The sequence below is a fragment of the Brienomyrus brachyistius genome, unplaced genomic scaffold (assembly GCF_023856365.1).
Source record: "Brienomyrus brachyistius isolate T26 unplaced genomic scaffold, BBRACH_0.4 scaffold35, whole genome shotgun sequence".
Classification (NCBI taxonomy): Eukaryota; Metazoa; Chordata; class Actinopteri; order Osteoglossiformes; family Mormyridae; genus Brienomyrus; species Brienomyrus brachyistius.
In genome coordinates this window covers 3,499,666-3,519,273 of record NW_026042310.1, presented here as the reverse complement: position 1 = coordinate 3,519,273, position 19,608 = coordinate 3,499,666, and the positions used below count along the sequence as shown (strand labels likewise).

Genomic DNA, 19,608 nt, shown 5'->3' with positions numbered 1-19,608 from the left:
CAGTATGTTTCTGACGGGCAGTTTCTGTGTAGACAGTGCCTGGCACTTCCTCTATTCCTTTCTGCCATTTCCTGTTTTCCTTCCTGGCACTTCCTCTATACCTTTCTGCCATTTCCTGTTTTCCTTCCTGGCACTTCCTCTATTCCTTTCTGCCATTTCCTGTTTTCCTTCCTGGCACTTCCTCTATTCCTTTCTGCCATTTCCTGTATTCCTTCCTGGCACTTCCTCTATTCCTTTCTGCCATTTCCTGTATTCCTTCCTGGCACTTCCTCTGTTCCTTTCTGCCATTTCCTGTTTCCCTTCCTGGCACTTCCTCTTTTCCTTTCTGGCAGTTCCTGAACAGTTTGTTTCTGTCAGGCATTTCTAATGTAGATAGTTTGTTCTTGCCTGATAGGCTCAGCAGGCTAAGTGTCTTTGCCTGTGACTGGAAAGTCACTGGTTCAGCCTTGGCACATCTGTAGACCCTTGAGCGAGGCCCTTAACACCCACCTCCCTGGGTGCTGCAGTGGGTGGCTGCCCTTCATAGACAGCTTGCTTTCACCCACAGTTGCAAGTTGGGGGAGGCATAAAGAGAATTTCCGCACAGGGATCAATAAAGTTATTATACTTTCTGCTTGGATAGTTTGTTTTCATCTGGCATTTCCTGTATTACTTCTTGCATATCTTGAATACCTTCCTTAAACTTCCTGTGTGGACAGTTTGTTCCTGCTGGGCACTTCCTGTGTGGACAGTTTCTTGCCTGCTATTTTCTGTATCCCTTCCTGCACTTCCTGTTTTCCTTTCTGACACTTCCTGTGTGGACACGTTGTACCTGCTGAGCACTTCCTGTATGAGCAGTTTGTTTCTCTCTGGCGCTGTGTCTCATTATAGTAACCCTCTCCTCCCCCGCCAGTCCCAGCCATGATCACGTCGTATCCCAACACAACACTGGCAACGCAGGGGCAAAAGAAGGAGATGAGCTGCACAGCTCACGGTGAGAAGCCCATCATGGTCCGCTGGGAGAAGGAGGACCGCATCATCAACCCTGAGACAAGTCGCTACGTGATCTCTGTCAAGGAGACAGCCGACGAAGTCATTTCCACCCTGCAGGTACTGCTGTCTTTCATAGGAGGGGGCCCTCTACACTGCTCGAGCCAGGTCCCAGTGTTGGATGCCATGTTTTCTGTTCCGTATTCCCACCATGATGGATCTATCTAAGATGTGTAAATGTGTCCAACGTGCGGAAGGATACCAATGAGTACACCTGCAATGTGCTGGTCCTCCAATGTGCTGCAGGAATGTCCAACTGGGCTCTGGAGATTCCCAGTCTTGAGCTCTTCAGTTAGCCAAGTGGACAGGGCATCTTGAATAATGCTTGTTGAAAGCTGGGTCTGCTTCTGCTTGTGGGCTTGGTCGTCTGGTGTTGGCTCCGCCTGCTGTCTATGGTCAATAAAGATGGTAGAATGAGGTTCAGTTATCCTTATTTTCTCCAGTATGACCTCAGCCCTCATGTGTCTCTCCGCTCTAGATTTTACCTACAGTCAGGGAAGACTCTGGGTTTTTCTCCTGCCATGCGATCAACACGTACGGTGAAGACCGAGGCATCATTCAGCTGACGGTCCAAGGTAACGGGATGCTCTGCGATGCACTTCTGATGACTGCAAGACTAAAAGACCAGGCCTTGCAGTTTACGGGGTTATGGTGTTATGGTCAAAGTGTCCCAGAGGGGATAATATAATAAACATGGGTCCATGTTTAATATCGAACAACCTCCCAACCTCTTCTACCCCAGAACCTCCTGACCCTCCCGAGGTGGAGATCCGGGAGGTGCGGGATCGTATCATTGCCCTCCGTTGGACTATGGGCTTTGACGGCAACAGCCCAATCACTGGCTATGACATTGAGTGCAAGAACAAGTCAGGTATGGTTGCTAGGGATACTGGAATGTTTTTAAGCCAATGAGTGAGGCTTATTTCTTTTCAGCTTCACCTCCTCAACTGCTCTTCACCCTTGTATGATGCTTAACCATACTCTACCTAAAGCCACCTGGGAAACTGCCCAGAAGACCAAAGACGTTTCCCCGCAACTGAACCAGGCCACCATCATCGATCTCCACCCATCGTCCACCTACAACATTCGCATGTTTGCCAAGAACCACATTGGCAAAAGCGAGGCCAGCAATGAGCTCACTGTCACCACTGATGAAGCAGGTAGCATCTCATGTGGCCATGGGTCTTGGTCCTTTAAGGCGGAACTGATCTGCTGCTTCCTTGACTGACTAATGTTGTGACTTATCTCCTCCTCAGCCCCCGATGGTTCTCCACAGGATGTCCAGCTTGAAGCCGTCACATCGCAGAGCATCAGAGTCACCTGGAAGGTATGGTGACCTGCGTGCTCAACTCATGAATTGATTCAGGTGTAGTAGGTCTCATGCCAGGTCAGGATGGGGGGGTCCTTGGGTTGGTCTAATGCCAGGCCAGTATGGGACGGTCTCATGCCAGGTCAGGATGGGGGGGTCCTTGGGGCGGTCTAATGCCAGGTCAGGATGGGGGGGTCCTTGGGTCGGTCTAATGCCAGTCCAGTATGGGACGGTCTCATGCCATGTCAGTATGGGGCGGTCTAATACCAGGCCAGTATGGGGGGGGTCTTTGGGTTGGTCTAATGCCAGGCCAGTATGGGGGGGGTCTTTGGGTTGGTCTAATGCCAGGCCAGTATGGGGGGGGTCTTTGGGTCGGTCTAATACCAGGCCAGTATGGGGGGGGTCTTTGGGTTGGTCTAATGCCAGGCCAGTATGGGGGGGGTCTTTGGGTCGGTCTAATGCCAGGTCAGTATGGGGGGGTCTTTGGGTCGGTCTAATGCCAGGTCAGTATGGGGGGGTCTTTGGGTCGGTCTAATGCCAGGTCAGTATGGGGGGGGGGTCTTTGGGTTGGTCTAATGCCAGGTCAGTATGGGGGGGTCTTTGGGTTGGTCTAATGCCAGGCCAGTATGGGGGGGGTCTTTGGGTCGGTCTAATGCCAGGTCAGTATGGGGGGGGTCTTTGGGTTGGTCTAATGCCAGGTCAGTATGGGGGGGTCTTTGGGTCGGTCTAATGCCAGGTCAGTATGGGGGGGGTCTTTGGGGCAGTCTAATGCCAGGCCAGTATGGGGCAGTCATATGCCAGGTCAGAATGGGCCGGTCTCATGCCATGTCAGTATGGAGTGGTCTCATGCCACGCCAGAATGGGGTAGTCGCATGTCAGGTCAGTACGGAGCAGTCTCATGCCAGGTCAGTATGGAGACCACCCCATTCCAGGTCAGGATGGAGACCAACCCATGCTAGGTCAGGATGGAGACCACCCCATGCCATCCTGATCTGGCTATACTGGCTATTTTCTTTGTCCAGCTGACATCACCTCTCCCTAGATTCTGTCAGTAAGGGGTGATTGCGATGGCATCAGTTGACTTTCTTTAACTGGGGAGCGGCTCTGGGACTCTTACCATAGTGTCTGAATCCCTCCAGGCACCCAAGAAGCACCTGCAGAACGGCGTGATCCGCGGCTACCAGGTGGGCTACCGCGAGCACAGCATGGCCGGCAGCCATCAGTTCAACGTGGTCACCACAGAGACGACGGGAGACGGCGAGACGCTTCTGCTGGATGGCCTAAGGAAGTTCACCCGCTATGGAGTGGTGGTGCAGGCCGGCAACAGTGCTGGCATGGGACCGTCATCCCAAGAGGTGGTGGTCACCACACTGGAGGATGGTGAGTAACAGCACCCTGACAGTAGGACGGAACTGCACAGAATAGTGAAGCATCTGTGGTTAAACTGGACTGAGACTGACAGCCCTAATCTTAACCAGCATACTCACTCTAAACCTGTGAGCTTCTCCACAAGCAAATGATACTTTCAGTTTAATTCCTTGCTGTTAATAACTTTGCTTCCTTGCTTTGAATATTTACTACATTGATTAAGAGGACTGATAGGCTCAGAACCATGTTATGAAGTCTTTTCAGTAAAATAATAAAAGCAGAAAGCAAGTTTGACAAGACTAATAAATATTAAAATTTCATTTTCCACCCAGTTGTGATCCTGTGATTTTCGTGCAGTCAGTCCTTAGGTTTCACATTTAACTCCATAGTCCCATTTATTTCTGTTACCGTTTTTGGTTCCAGGAAAGGCACACGATCTCCACCTAGTGGACACCTTGCGAATTGCACTTTGTTACAGTCTTCTATTTCCGTCCTTAGTGCCCAGTCGGCCACCTGAAACCGTCCAGGCCACTGCCACATCAGCCGAGAGCATCTCGCTGTCCTGGCAGACGCCCGGGAAGGATGCCCTCAATGGCGTACTCCAAGGTTTCCGCGTCATCTACTGGGCCAACCTGCCTGACGGAGGTGCGGCCCCGGGCCTCTGTGGGCCAATGGTTCTGGAAGCATTTACTCACCCTCTTCAATTCTATGAATATTTAACATAATAGTGATGGTGACGGAGATTATTCAAATTATTGTTATTAGGGAGATCATGCAGGGAGTCAGGTGACTGATTAGTTCTCTCTGTCCCTCGTTCCGGGTTCATCCTAGGATTTTTTTAAGTGGGGGGGGGGGGGTGTAATTCATAATATGTGGCCAACCTTATCTTCAGTAAATGAGGTTTAAAATCGGTGAGCGACAGGGGAGGGAGCTTCCAGGAGCCAGTCAGCTTTCGAGTGCGAGCCAATCAGTGTCCCTGTACCCCTGCCCTTGGTCCCAGTTTGTGTCCAGGACCATCCCCGCTCCAGTTTCTCTTTGTTTTCTCCTCTATCGAAGTGCTCTTCTGTGTCTGTATTTGCTGCTGTGTGGTGTTGAGCACTTCCCTTTATCCTAATAAACCAGCATTCCCCATTCCATGTTCTGTTTGCCCCCCATTCCATGTTCTGTTTGCCCCCCCCCCCCCCCCCCCCAACTACGGGAGACTCTCACAGTAGGGCTAGTATATTAACATGGCTGTTTGGCAGCCGGCCTTGTCTAGAGGGGCTCGTGATCCCTGTGGAGACTGCGTTGACATTCTCAGCAAAACTAGTTAACATTCATAACCCACAGCAGGAAGGCATAGTCTTAATCGTTGACCTTAGTCAGTTAACCGCACTGCTCCCTGCTGCATGGGAGCCGGATTAAAACAGAGTGGAGATACAGATTATTACCCCCAGTATCTGTGTGAGCATGTATTCAGGATTATTTCCACATCTGTTTCTGTAGTATAACCCCCCCCCCCCCCCCCCCCGCTCCATAGAGGTTCATAGAGGCTGGTCTCTGTTGGGCTTATCCACAGGGTCACTCTTATTACTTTTGACATGCTGTGACCTTTGACCCCCAAATCTGTCACACCAATTTCACAGATGCTCCAGTTTGCTGTCACAGTCTGACAGGCCGAGCCACTGATGAAATATTCAAAGACCATTTTAAACAGGCAAGGTTCTGTGGCTAGTGCGTCTAAACAGATGACAGCTGCGCCAATCCATGTCCCTTTCTGTTTCGCTGGATGTGGCTGTGGATATGACAGGGGCAGCCTGCTTATATTCCAGCGTGCCACAAGGTGGCAGTGTAGAGCTCATTCAAGACGGCTTATTCCCTGCATAAGAATGGTCCTGCAGCACCGCGCTCATGATACCGGTGACCTCACCGAGCTCTTGGCTGCGCGTGCCTTGCGTTTCCGTTACATTTCATATGTGTCGTGGAGTTGGCGTTCGAGCCCATCGGATAACCTTTGACCTTTCGCCGCTCCCCTCCAGAGCTCGGCGAAATCTGGAACGTGACCACAATGCAGCCGTCGCTAGAGCTGGACGGCCTGGAGAAGTACACCAACTACAGTGTGCAAGTGCTGGCCTTCACGCGCGCCGGTGACGGTGCCCGCAGCCAGCAGATCTTCATCCGCACCAGAGAAGATGGTACGGGGGGGGGCGGGCACCGTGGGGCGGGGAATGGAGCTCAGATAGGTGGCAGCTCTGACAACAAGATCGGCTCCCTAAGTCAGTCTTTAAGTCAAATTTGTAGGTAAGTCAGGATAGCAAATAAAACAAACTACATATGAATTATACAGTAATAAATAAAGTAACTACATGCAATACTGTACTGTATCATGAGCCAAGGAGCTGCTGAAGCTGCACGATGTTTTCACCAGCATCACAAAGTAGTGCGCGTGTTCAATACAAACCATCGTATTTAACTCCGATTTAGTCTCCGAGTTTTAATGTAAAAGGCGGTTTGTAAGTACGAGTTGTTCCGTACGTCGGGCATTCTTAACCCGGGGACTGCCTGTACGTCAACATGATGTGTGTATCACACGTAAGAAATTATTGTCGGCCCCTTTTCCGTCGCCCCCCACCTCACTTCCCGTCTTGTCTCCAGTCCCTGGGCCACCAGGTGGGGGTAAAAGCCGCGGCTGCGGGCAGCACCGTCGTCTTCGTCTCCTGGCTGCCGCCGCTGAAGCTCAATGGCGTCATCAGGAAGTACACGGTGTTCTGCTCCAACCCTTACCCTAAGGTACAGGGCAAAAGGGGCCGCATCGCCTCGCTGCCGTCTCCCGCCGAAGTGTCTCGTGCCGCTCCTCACGGTCCCCGTGCCGCTCCGACGTTCCACAGGTCATGAGTGAGTTCGAAGCTTCGCCGGATGTCTTCTTCTACCGCATCCCAAACTTGGTCCAGAACCGACAATACAGCATCTGGGTGGTGGCAGCCACAGAGGCAGGTCGGGGCAATGCCAGCACCATCATCACAGTGGAGCCGCTGCCCAAAGGTACACAGCTAACGGTTCACCTGCCTTCAGCCGCACCCAGCTCCGTTAAGACCGAAATTCACAGCTAATCACATTTAGTCAAAGAGGGAAGATTCTGTGCATTTCGGCGGCGTATTTCTCACACATTACTGAAACCTTTAAAGGCAAACAGGAAGTTGAAAGGTCACATGACACGATCTCATCTCATTCCCCAGCTCCTGCCAGGATCTTGACATTCAGCGGCACTGTCACAACACCCTGGATGAGGGACATAATCTTACCGTGCAGGGCAGTCGGGGACCCATCCCCCACCGTCAAATGGGTGAAGGACAGGTAACCCAGGTTTGACAGGAAATAACAGAAAAAGGCGAACAGGAAAAGCTGTTCGTTAATTGGGAGCAGGAAAAGGCGAAGGAAAGGAACCAGGTGATAGCTGTACAGTAAAGGGAACAAGAGACGCAACGTAAGAGGCAAATAGGACGAAAATATAGACTGACAGGGAACAGGAAAAGTGAAAAACAAGGAAGAGGAAGGCACAGAGGAAAGATATGAAGAAGACAGGAAACAGGAAATGCCACATAGAAAAGACAGGAAGAAGTCAGGAAATAGGAAATGCCACATAGAAAAGACAGGAAGAAGTCAGGAAATAGGAAATGCCACATAGAAAAGAGAGGAAGAAGTCAGGAAATAGGAAATGCCACATAGAAAAGACATGAAGAAGACCACAAACAGGAAAGACACACAGGAAAGACAGGAACAAGACAGAAAGTAGGAAAAGCACATGGGAAAGACAGGAAGAAGTCAGGAAATAGGAAATGCCACATAGAAAAGAGAGGAAGAAGTCAGGAAATAGGAAATGCCACATAGAAAAGACATGAAGAAGACCACAAACAGGAAAGACACACAGGAAAGACAGGAACAAGACAGAAAGTAGGAAAAGCACATGGGAAAGACAGGAGGAAGACAGGAAACAGAAAAGGCACACGGGAAAAAGTTGTTAATAGCAAAAGACACAAGAAAGCTGCAGAGTGACAGGAAAGGGGAGAGGAAACAGGACAAAGCTGTTAGAAACAGGAAGTGAAAATAGGAAAAAGCTGCAGAGTGACAGGAAAGGGGAGAGGAAACAGGACAAAGCTGTTAGAAACAGGAAGTGAAAATAGGAAAAAGCTGCAGAGTGACAGGAAAGGGGAGAGGAAACAGGACAAAGCTGTTACAAACAGGAAGTGAAAATAGGAAAAAGCTGCGGAGTAACAGGATCAAGGAAGGAAGACAAACAGGAAAGAGCTGTTAAACTACAAGCAGCCAACCAGATGATAGAGCTGTACCAAATGGAAGTCAGCAGTCCTTGCTCTTCTAGGCATAGCATCTGTTTATTCAACTAGAGTTCAGCATTAAAACCACATGAAAGTACCATGGTGATGAGAATATAACCTGCCCTCTTTCAGCAATGGCAATCCTGCCCCTGTGGTCACTGACGGAAGGCGCAGTATCCATAGCAACAGTAGCTTTGTCATCCGAATGGTGAAAGCAGAGGATTCTGGGTACTACACCTGCATGGCCAGCAACAGCTGGGGATCGGATGAAATTGTGCTTAATCTGCAGGTTCAAGGTAAACAAGACAAAACTCTGTGTGATGGTGAACTGACCCAACATACAGTGCTCAGTCTCCGGATGCTTGCGCAATTCAGTAAAAAAAAAGACAAACCTATTGCTTTCATAGCAAAAATTATTACTTGAATCATTTGTTTGCAAAAGTATATATCAAAATTGAAACAATCAGTAATTGTTAATAAAACATTTATTTCAAGTAGTAATAAATTGAAACCCAAATTATAGTTCTAAAGGAGCTGTTCTGTGTTAACAAGTTAATTGCCAAGCAGTCTCGTTGAGTGCTTTTTAATTAGTAACACCTTTGCAATAACATAATGCACCAAACATTTGTGTTTAGTATCCCTTTGGGAGCCAGTGACTACAATGGCAATTAATAGCAAAATGGGAAGAAAAGAAATGAATGTCAAGGTCAACAAAAGTGACACTTAATAAAAAGATAATGTCTGTAGGGAAGATATATGTGTTATGATTGCAGCTGGGTGGGCAGGCGGGAAGTGGGGAAGGATGAGGCAGGCAGGCGAAAATGCAGGAATGCGGGGATTTATTCCGGGAAGACAGGGCAGACGGTGACGAACATTAATGACGGATCTGACTCAGACGGACTTAGACGTGGACTAAATACACGAAACAAGCCGAAATAACAAGAAACAGCTGGGCACAATCAGGGAAGCACATGTGGATAATCGGGGGGCGTGGCACACACGAGGACTGGACGCGCAATCCATGACAATATGCAGATATGCTTAACATCGCATGTCAATGGAATAAATTTGCAACATTTTTACAGAATTATACAAGCTTCCCAAGACTTCCTGAGAGCACTGTATAACCCCTAACCCTGTATATGTAGTCTAAATTCTGTCTGCCTTGAGATAAGGGACCACCCCAAATCACCATGAATAAAGAAGAGCTGAAATGTCAGCAGGCAATTTTAAGCATCCAGAACATGTGTTTCTGCTTGGTCCTGGAGTTGTTCTGTCCATTAACTACCGAAGGAGATCTTGATTCTTCTCTTCTGTTGTCCTCTAGCTTGGTGTGTGCCTCCTGAATGCTCCTCAGGATGTGTGTCAACCAAGCACAGACCCACCAAAAAAATAACGACATTTTCTCCTAGTGCCTCCGGACCAGCCTCGTCTCACGGTAACCAAGACGACCACCACGTCCATCACCCTCTCCTGGATCCCTGGAGACAATGGGGGCAGCTCTATCAGGGGTGAGTCAGGTCATCATTTATGTATGGTGAGTCGGCAAATGTGCAATGGCTGGCGGTTCTGATGCTGGAGAGAAGCCCAGTGAGGGGCTGGCACTGTTTGTTACTGGCTTTAATGATTGGTTCTCGATTAGCGACTCAGGGAGAGTGTCCACACGGCAGGCTGTGTCCCTCCATATGACCAGGGAACAAAGAAGTTTGCAGCAGTAGTAATGGCGTTATGTGTGAGGACCAAGGGCAATTCTAAGATTTTTTTAAGGTTGGGGGGCATAGGAGGAGCCAAAATTCATAGAGATGCCTACTATATCATTAGCCAATGATATGTTTCGAATCTTATGAGTGACAGTGAAGGGGATACTTCGTGGACCAATCAGCTTTCAGCTGGGGCCTGAGCCTCTGTGCGCCCACCTCTGTGTACTCTTGTATAGTGGGCTTGTACCAGAGCATCCTGCATTCTATCAGTCACACATTTAACCAGTTCCAGATGTCATTGTTACCCTAGTGAACCTTTATTGTGACATTTACCTTCTTAACATTTTTCCTGGACTTACTGAACAAAATCACCCCACCCCGACTTGCTTGCTTATCATGTTGCCTGTGTTGGTCGTTAAAGTCACATTCAGAAAGTCTTAAGGTGTTTCTCATAACCAAGAACGCAAAGACCGTACTTATGGTCTTGGCAAGAGCGGTCTTGCTAACTTGCCTCCCAAGAATGAACTTGGCGTGCAATGGATCTTAGGATTGGTCTCAGTTGATGAGGTGGGGCAAGACAACATCCGGGGATTTTTACCATCCTCTGAACTTCTGTTTTTGAGTATTGGACCTGGTCTTTGACAATGGAAGATGATGTAAAATGGGTAGGCGAGAACATGAGTATGGTCAAGTACACATATTGCGAAACACCCATAGAAATGCTGGTGCAGGAGGACATTGACACAGATACCACTTGGTGGGTGAAGGTCAGAGACCCTCACTAATGTCCCCGCTCCATACAGGGTATGTCCTGCAATACTCAGAGGACAACAGCGAGCAGTGGGGCAACTTCTCCATCAGCCCCAGCGAGCGATTCTACCGGCTGGAAAACCTCAAGTGCGGCTCGTGGTACAAATTCACACTTACTGCCCACAATGGGGTGGGACCCGGCCGCATCAGCGAGATCATTGAGGCCAAGACACATGGCAAAGGTACCATTCTCTCCCCACCAGCTGCACAAATATCTTTGCTTTCTTTTTTTTTATTCCATGTTAGTGATGGCTGAATGAAGTTTCAAATTTGCTGTATTTGTTGACACTACTAGATGGTACTCTAGGTTTGTTTTGGGGCGTGCTTTGAGCCCTTTGTTGAACAGAGAGCGCCATCTAGTGGGGTCAGAAAATACAGCACATGGTTCATAAAGCTTCATCTGGTCATCGCTACCTCAGGGCAGCCATGCTCAATGTTTATGTGCTGCGGCTGCTGATGCAAGTTCCTATTTCATGTGTGCAGTTGAGCTTAGCCTCCTTTCCAAGTAACCAATTAATAGACTCTGGCTACGTTCACACTGCCATGCTGAAGTGACTCAAATCGGATTTTTTTGCCGTAATGTGACACGGATCTGATCTTTTCAGGGCTGTGTGGACACGCAAATCTGATCTTTTCAAATCGGATTTGTGTCACTTTCATATGTGGTACTAAATCGGATACGTATCCGAATCGTGGCCATGCGACCTGAATGTGAACGCTCAGATCGGAATTCATGTGGCTTTTTGCTTATACGCATGCGCTGATATCATCAGCCTGCGCCGGCAGGCTCGTACCCACACATCTCTTGGTGCAGCAGTTCCAGCAATAACTACGAAAACAGAAAAAGCCTGACTTTTTTTTCTCCTTTTCGACCTGCTCATGTACAGCTGATTCACTGTTTGTCGTCCTCCAGAGCAAAGTGCGATACATGCGTGAGCTACTAATGCCTCCATTTTTAATGCCATGAGTTGTCCCACAGATATGACGTTTTTTGTTGTTGGTGACGCAGATGACCCGTGAAATATCATATCAATATTCGCACGCGTGACATTTCAGAGGACCCATGCGTTCAGATTGCGGTCAGATACAGGTCACTTGTAGTTTTGAATGTGAACCTTCAAGATAGACAAATCCGATCGGAGCAAATAATCGGAATTGAACGATGTGGCTGGCAGTGTGAACGTAGCCTCTGTATACAAAACATAGCTCTGATTGGAGAAGCAATATGACTCTTCATTGCTAGCAGTCAATAACCAGACAGGCTATGAAAGCTGATTACAGAGCAGCTGAACCAACTCTGTGATTTTGCATTTGTGATTTGATTTCTCAGGTTTAGAACTGCTGTCTCAGATTTGAAACTGATCTGTTCATTACTCCTGCCCAGAGCCGCAGTATTCCAAAGAGCAGGAGCTGTTCGCCAGCATCAACTCTACCCGTGTCAAACTGAACCTGATTGGCTGGAGCAATGGTGGCTGCCCCATCACCTCCTTTGTCCTGGAGTACCGCCCGGTGGACAGCTCCATCTGGACGACTGCTCAGCGTGCATCCCTGACCAAGAGCTACACCTTGTACGACCTGCAAGAGGCTACTTGGTATGAGCTGAGAATGAAGGTGTCCAACAGTGCCGGTTTTGCAGAGAAGACAGCCATGTTTGCCACTCTCAGCTATGACGGCAGTGAGTCTTCCTCCTTCTTCCTTTTCAGCTCATGCTGTCTGTCCTCTCCTCTGACATTCTGGCCTCATGTAGAGAGTCACGCCCTTTGTCCTCATGTAGAGTCATACTTTTTGTCCTCATGTCGAGTCTTAAACTCTGTCTCCACAAAGAGAGTCACACCATCTGTCTTCATGTAGACAGTCACACACTCTGTCCTCATTTAGAGAGTCACACCCTTTGTCCTCATGTAGAGTCACACCCTTTGTCCTCATGTAGTGTTACACACTTTGTCCTCATGTAGAGTCACACACTCTGGCCTCATTGAGAGAGTCACACCCTTTGTCCTCATATAGAGTCAGACACTCTGTCCTCATTTAAAGAGTCACACTCTTTGTCCTCATGTAGATTCACACACTCTGTCTCCATAAAGAGAGTCACACCATCTGTCCTCATGTAGAGAGTCACACACTCTGTCCTCATTTAGAGAGTCACACCCTTTGTCCTCATGTAGAGTCATACATTTTGTCCTCATGTTGAGTCTTAAACTCTGTCTCCATGAAGAGAGTCACACCATCTGTCCTCATGTAGAGAGTAGCACACTCTGGCCTCATTTAAAGAGTCACACCCTTTGTCCTCATGTAGAGAGTCTCAAACGCTGTCTTTATGTAGAGAATCATGCAATCTGTCTTCATGCAGAGATTCTTGCACTTTGTCGTCCTATTTATACTGCAGAGCTACACAGTCTTCAACAATCTCTCCAAAAACAAATGTGCTTCGCTTAACTCTCCCAGCAAGCAATCATCTGCCAAGCGACAGGCATTTATCTCAGCAGTATAAAGAGAAAGGCAGGGTTTTATTTGCTCATTACGCTTTCCTATCAGTGCCATGCTCTGGCCTGGAATGAAGAGAGCTTCCTCACCTACTGTAGTCTTTAAGAGGCCGTTAAGGCTCTGGGCCCGCTGATGAACGAGACCGTCACACGTCACTGAATCTCTTGCTGACTTTGCTAACTTTCACCGCTCCCTTCCAGTTCTTAGCGATGCTCCCGTGTCGCAGGGGTATTGATCGCCGTCTTGTGAATTAAATCATTTGCTGACTTACTGGACACGGGGGAGTTGCTCAGTGATTTCCTGTCAGGCACTCTAAACCCCCCCCCAAAAGCCCAACTGCCCATTGGACGGGCCATGCTATATTTGTCGTCTTCTCTGTGCATAAAAGCCAAGCCCCAACACTGGGGAGGGCAAATTCATCATTGCTTCAGGCAGCTGGGTCTGAGTGCCAGATTCAAATGAAGGTTAAGTGCCGACTTCTCTGTGGAGAAGAGTCTCATGGGAATGCAAATGTGAAGAAGTTGATATATCTCAGGATGGTCAAGAGTATGAGGTTTTTATCGCCTTATATTTCAAACGCTAAACACTTCTGAACACAAGAGCCGAGAGGTGCCAGCCACGAGTGGGAGATTTTATCTCCGCAAAGGTTATGAGAAACCAGAAGACCACAGATCATAGCGATAAACTTTGGCCTGAAATGTCAAAGGCTAATTCACAGGAGGAGCTACAGTATGTGTGATGCTTCAAGAGAAATGCCTCCATGACCCAGTCGTTCCGAGCTTTGACAATTGTCCTCCATCAGGTACCATTCCACCCCTGGTGAAGACTGTGGTGGAGAGCAAGGACAGCGTGTCTGCCAATGAGGGCCTGAAGATGATGGTGACCATCCCCAGCATCTTGGCGGGCTTGGTGCTGCTGATCATCCTGCTGATGGTGCTCAGGAGGAGAAGGAGGGAGCAACGGCTGAAGAGACTGAGAGGTAAGACCCCCCCCCCCCCCCCCCCCCACACACACACGGACGTGGGAACGGCAAGTGAATCTATAAATAAGCAAAACGCTAACTAAGGGAAAAACGTTTGTCCACAGATGCGAAAAGCTTGGCAGAGATGCTTATGAGGTAAGCGTGAGCTTGGATCCTATCTACGATAATAAATGGTGAAAATATGGTTCAGATCTCGCTGTAAACAGCTTCATTCACACATTCAGACACTGGTCACGCTGTTCGTTTTTCAGTAAAAACACCAGGCCGTCAGACACCATGAACAAGCAGCAGCAGACGCTAAGGATGCACATCGACATCCCTCGCGCTCAGCTTCTCATAGAGGAGAGAGACACCATGGAGACCACAGGTAGGGGGCGCTCTCCATCTACGGCACACAACCTTCACATGAGGGTACTTCAGACAAGAGGCTTATAGAGAACCTATGCACACCAGATGCCAACCAACACATCAAGTTCGGCTTCCTTAACCAACACACCACCTGGTGGCCAGACTGAAATGAGACACCAAATATTCACTAAATGTTCCTTCTGTATACATGCAGCACTGAGAGGATTATCTCTCCATCTTTCTGCCTCCTTCTCTTCCTCTCCCCATATCTCTCTTCCTCCCTCTCTAACTTTTGCCCCCCCCCTCTCCCCCTCAGATGACCGGTCCACAGTGTTGCTTACAGATACTGACTTTGGGGAGACCTCCAAGCCTAAGTCCACCACGGTGACTCACACAGTCCACTACCAGTCCATCTCCCAGGCCACTGGCCCCCTAGTGGATGTGTCTGACGCACGACCCGGAACCAGTAAGTCCAGAACTCTGCCACACTCTCCCATGATCCTTTGCCCACTTATTAGATGCTTTTGTGTGACTTCAGGACTGACTGTTCGCCTCCTCTCTCTCGCCTCCCACCCCCACAGACCCCACAGCTCGTCGTACCGCCAAAGCCGGCCCCGCAGCCCGGAGCCGTTACGCAAGCCAGTGGACGCTAAGCCGCCCCCCCCGGCCCTCCTCATCCCACACTCTGAGCAGCGGCTGGAGGCTGCCCACACCCCGCGACAAAGAGAGCGATAGCTACAGTGCTAGTCCCTCACAGGATACAGGTACGGCAGCCTGCAGAGGACATAATTCTTTCGAGACAGCGGATTAGGGCTGTCTCTAGCAATGCCTGATTACGTGTACTGCAGGCACCACGAATTTTAAGGTTCACGAGAGATAGGGCTTGTTTGAGCGGCTACAAAAGAGCCACCCATTTGTGTTCGGAAATGCAGATCGCGCACGCAGCAGCATGGTCTCCACGGAGAGCGCCTCGTCCACCTACGAGGAGCTGGCGCGGGCCTACGAACACGCCCGGCTGGAGGAGCAGCTGAGGCAGGGCAAGCTCACTGTCACCGAGTGCTTCGTGTCGGACACGTCGTCCGAGCAGCTCGCCGTCGGGGTGCACGAGTACACCGACAGCCTGGCCTCCAGCACGCCTTCCGAGTCCGGCATCTGCCGCTTCACTGCCTCGCCGCCGCGGCCGCAGGACGTTGTGCGCGTCGCAAATGTGGCCGTTCCCAAGGCGCACCGGCCTGGTAGGAACCGGGTCAGCTCTGTGTGTTTTTGTGTGCTTATTTCTATGTCTGTGTCTGTCTGTGATTATCCCTGTACCTGTCTGTCTGTGATTATCCCTGTACCCGTCTGTGTCTGTCTGTGATTATCCCTGACCTGTCTGTGTCTGTCTGTGATTATCCCTGACCTGTCTGTGTCTATCTGTGATTATCCCTGTACCTGTCTGCGTCTGTCTGTGATTATCCCTGTACCTGTCTGTTTCTGTCTGTAATTATCCCTGTACCCGTCTGTGTCTGTCTGTGATTATCCCTGTACCTGTCTGTCTGTGATTATCCCTGTACCCATCTGTGTCTGTCTGTGATTATCCCTGACCTGTCTGTGTCTGTCTGTGATTATCCCTGTACCTGTCTGCGTCTGTCTGTGATTATCCCTGTACCTGTCTGTTTCTGTCTGTAATTATCCCTGTACCCGTCTGTGTCTGTCTGTGATTATCCCTGTACCTGTCTGTGTCTGTCTGTGATTATCCCTGTACCCGTCTGTGTCTGTCTGTGATTATCCCTGTACCTGTCTGTGTCTGTCTGTGATTATCCCTGACCTGTCTGTGTCTGTCTGTGATTATCCCTGTACCCGTCTGTGTCTGTCTGTGATTATCCCTGTACCTGTCTGTGTCTGTCTGTGATTATTCCTGTACCCGTCTGCGTCTGTCTGTGATTATCCCTGTACCCGTCTGCGTCTGTCTGTGATTATCCCTGTACCCGTCTGTGTCTGTCTGTGATTATCCCTGACCTGTCTGTGTCCGTCTATCTAAGAGCTGTCTGGGCTCCTTGCCCTGACTGCTGGATTGGCTTGCCTTCCAGGTGGTGAACCGGTGCACCTGCCACCCTACCTCCGCATGGACTTCCTGCTGAGCCGGCCGGCTGCCCCGGCGTCAGGCGCCCAGGCTTGCTTGGAGCCCCTGAAAACACGGCCACTAAAACGCCCGGCCCCCCGGCAGCCCGTCCCCACCGAGGCCCCTGCCTGGCCCCCCGGCTCAGCTGCCACGTTACCGCAGAGGGAAACTCGCGAACTGGGCCAAACTGCCAAGATCAGCACCTCCCAGGAGTCTTTGCTGGACTCGCGGGGCCACCTGAAGCCGGGCAGTAACCCCTACACCAAGTCCTACACGCTGGTATAGCACAGCGCGCAGGCCCACACACACACACACACACACACACACACACACACACACACAGCGCACGTGTACACCACGCTCCACAACGGACTCATTTATTCCCTTTTAAAAGAAAGTACTTCTTTTTTCTTACTATTAATTTTTTTTACTGGAACATTCATACTTAAGAATATCTACTGCCAGTATAATTTAGCAACAATATGCGCATGGAGAGGAAGATTATGATGATGATGGTGGTGGATATTGTTATTTAAAAAAAAAAAAAAACTATCTTTACCATACAGTCTGCCATTTTTTATTATCTGTGCATTCCTTCCTTTATATTTATTTGTATATTTTATTAGGCTACACAGTTATTTAATGATTGGTCAGCTGTCAGATTTATTTGAGAAGGGGAGAAAAACCCCTTTCAGATGTCCCTGGCCATCCATACGTCTCAGATGACCTTTTCAAATGAAATTTTAACGAATGCATGAGAACGAAGAAACAGGCTATGATGATGAAGATGCTGATAACCATATGATGACGATGACGAAGATGTCGATGAAGATACGACGATGATAAAAGTGTGGTGGTGATGAGGATGATGAAGATGGCGGCGATTGTGATAAGGATGAGGGTGATGAGCATGTCTGGAATGATGTTGGTGTCGATGAAGATGGCGATTATGAAGATGATAATGTCTACTTTTAATGATAATGAGATTGTGCTGACCGATAATGAGGGTGACGATTATGTTGGTGACAGTAATTGTGATGATGAAGATGACCAATATAATAATAATTATAATATTAATGGCTGGAAGTCCAGCTGAAATGTTTTGTCAGAATATGAAATGTTACCATGTGAAGATTTATTGTATCTATAAAAGCTAAAATTTAATTTGTGGATATTACAGGGAAATGGATTTGGCTAATAAAATCTTTAGTCATGTTTGCACAAATCGATTCCCCATTAGTTTTACCCCGCAGGTTGCTCTGTTTACATGGATTGACCAGGCCTGTTCCAGCACTCTCTAAGCTGATTGGTCTGTCAGCTCACCTGATGTTTCAGCAACCAATAATGCCCTCATTCAAATACATCCCATAAACCCCACTGGCTGCTGCCCCAGAGGGCTCCACCTGCTGTTGTGGATCAGCCCACCCCATTTAGTTTGCCTGCCCTACATGACGCCCCCCCCCCCCCCAATGTTGTTTGAATGGTTTCTTCCCAATCAGGTGTGTAACAGAGCCGCAGCTGATGTCCCATCAGCACGCTTGTTAAGCTGACATCCTGCACTACATACTTCCCGCCTGCAGGTGGCAGTGTGTCTGAATGTATCAAGCTGCCGTGATGAGTTCAGAAATAGTACAGTACAAAACCCCTGATTTTTACAAAGGATCATGGTAATTATGAACGTCATAAAGCCCTGGTTAATTTTTTATGCTCGTGACGTGCTTTTAAAAATGCTATCCAGGAGGAGCCGAACCAAACAAAGGAGCGAAAGCCATATGCCGTCCGGCCAGCAGCGTGTAAGTAATGAGGGAATGGCCTGAGGTGTACTGGTAGGAGTCACATGATCTGGAACTAAGGTTTCCCCCAGCATGCACTGCGGCTGCATTTATTGAATCCTGCGCAGGTTCTGCTGTCCAGTCTCTGCCTATGGGGTCTGTTCTTCATTTTAAGGGCCTTAGTACAGCATCCTCCCAACTCCAGGCAGTTTCTTTTAAGGGGGCAGATGACCTGCGAACTGACGCACCTAAGGTGCCTGTTTTGAGTGGATCCTGTGTCTCTCTTTCCTGGAAGCTCTATGCCCGCAGTCGGACCCGCAGCCGGACGCGACACCTCCACGTTTACAGCACTGCGGGGCCGCAGACGTCAGCTGTGAGGCTGATACGTCTCACACCTTCATACAGGAGGGGGGTTAGAAATCTAATTAACGACGTCGCTGCACTGATAATCCTCAGGGTGTCACAATGCACCGTTGCCTTGCTCTGCAGGTTGCATCTTTCTAGGTTTGGGTATGGTCATGTCTCTACCAGTATCGCAGAGAATAGCGTATGTGTTTTTGGGGGTGGGGGGCTTTGGTCCCTACCAATGCAGAAACCATATCTGCGCCCTTGTTCTAAGCATTAGATTTTCAGTAAGTAGGAGGACAGGAGTAGGGTGTCCAGGCTGTGATCCCAGTGTGCACAGCGTGTACGGGGGGGGGGGGGGGGGAAGAACGGATCCCGGTCCATAAGATCCCGGGAATTGCTGGGTCGATCGCGATGCTGAATAAGAAGCTGAAGCGGAAGAGCTAAGCAAGTGGGAAGAGGAGAGGTGGAGTAAACCTGGAGTAGACATTGTTGATGTAACAGGAGCAGGGAGTGGACGACATAAACGGGAGGAGCTAAACAAATGACACCAGTGACGTAGCAGAGACAGTAAACAGGTAGAGTGCATGATATGGAGGCTGTAGGGTCTTGGCATCCTCTGTTGATTTGACAAGTACAACCATAAACATGAGGCATCGATAATAATCCATGCAGATAGACACACCCTCCAAAGCACCCAGCGTGAACCAGCGTGAACCAGAGGGTCTGCTGATTCCTCACAGCACACACGCTCTGACCTTTTATCCTGCCATGGTCCGGTTCCCAAATCCGGGAAGGTCATCCTGCCATCCGAGGCGGAATGAATGTCTTGCTGGGGGAGGGAAGGTTTCTCTCCCGTACCTGTGACATCCTGCAGACCTTCGGAGTGAGCTCTCTGCACGGGTTGGATACCATGTGCGCCAGTCAGGCGTTTCCGTGCCATGTTTGGTTGCAATCTCTCAGACTTTCACAAAGACATTTGACAAGACGAACGCAAGACCCTGATTTACTACGTTAATGTTCACAGTCCTTTTCTGCTCTGGGTTT

At 49.1% G+C, this 19,608-nt stretch overlaps 1 protein-coding gene across 1 annotated transcript in view; it reads left to right on the top strand.

Annotated features, from left to right (window-relative positions):
• The window catches only part of LOC125721705 (Down syndrome cell adhesion molecule homolog), a 68,116-nt gene extending 50,447 nt beyond the window's left edge, over positions 1–17,669 (top strand). The window contains 23 exon segments of the mRNA XM_048997692.1: positions 893–1,089; positions 1,508–1,604; positions 1,772–1,900; positions 2,022–2,189; positions 2,286–2,356; positions 3,478–3,718; positions 4,205–4,351; positions 5,725–5,880; positions 6,341–6,354; positions 6,356–6,475; positions 6,574–6,727; positions 6,922–7,039; positions 8,152–8,315; positions 9,432–9,530; positions 10,523–10,711; positions 11,914–12,204; positions 13,816–13,992; positions 14,100–14,130; positions 14,247–14,362; positions 14,660–14,809; positions 14,925–15,107; positions 15,276–15,578; positions 16,413–17,669. Coding sequence (XP_048853649.1) covers positions 893–1,089; positions 1,508–1,604; positions 1,772–1,900; positions 2,022–2,189; positions 2,286–2,356; positions 3,478–3,718; positions 4,205–4,351; positions 5,725–5,880; positions 6,341–6,354; positions 6,356–6,475; positions 6,574–6,727; positions 6,922–7,039; positions 8,152–8,315; positions 9,432–9,530; positions 10,523–10,711; positions 11,914–12,204; positions 13,816–13,992; positions 14,100–14,130; positions 14,247–14,362; positions 14,660–14,809; positions 14,925–15,107; positions 15,276–15,578; positions 16,413–16,729 — 3,632 coding nt within the window. The 3' untranslated portion in view covers positions 16,730–17,669.
• The last annotated feature ends 1,939 nt before the right edge of the window (positions 17,670–19,608 follow it).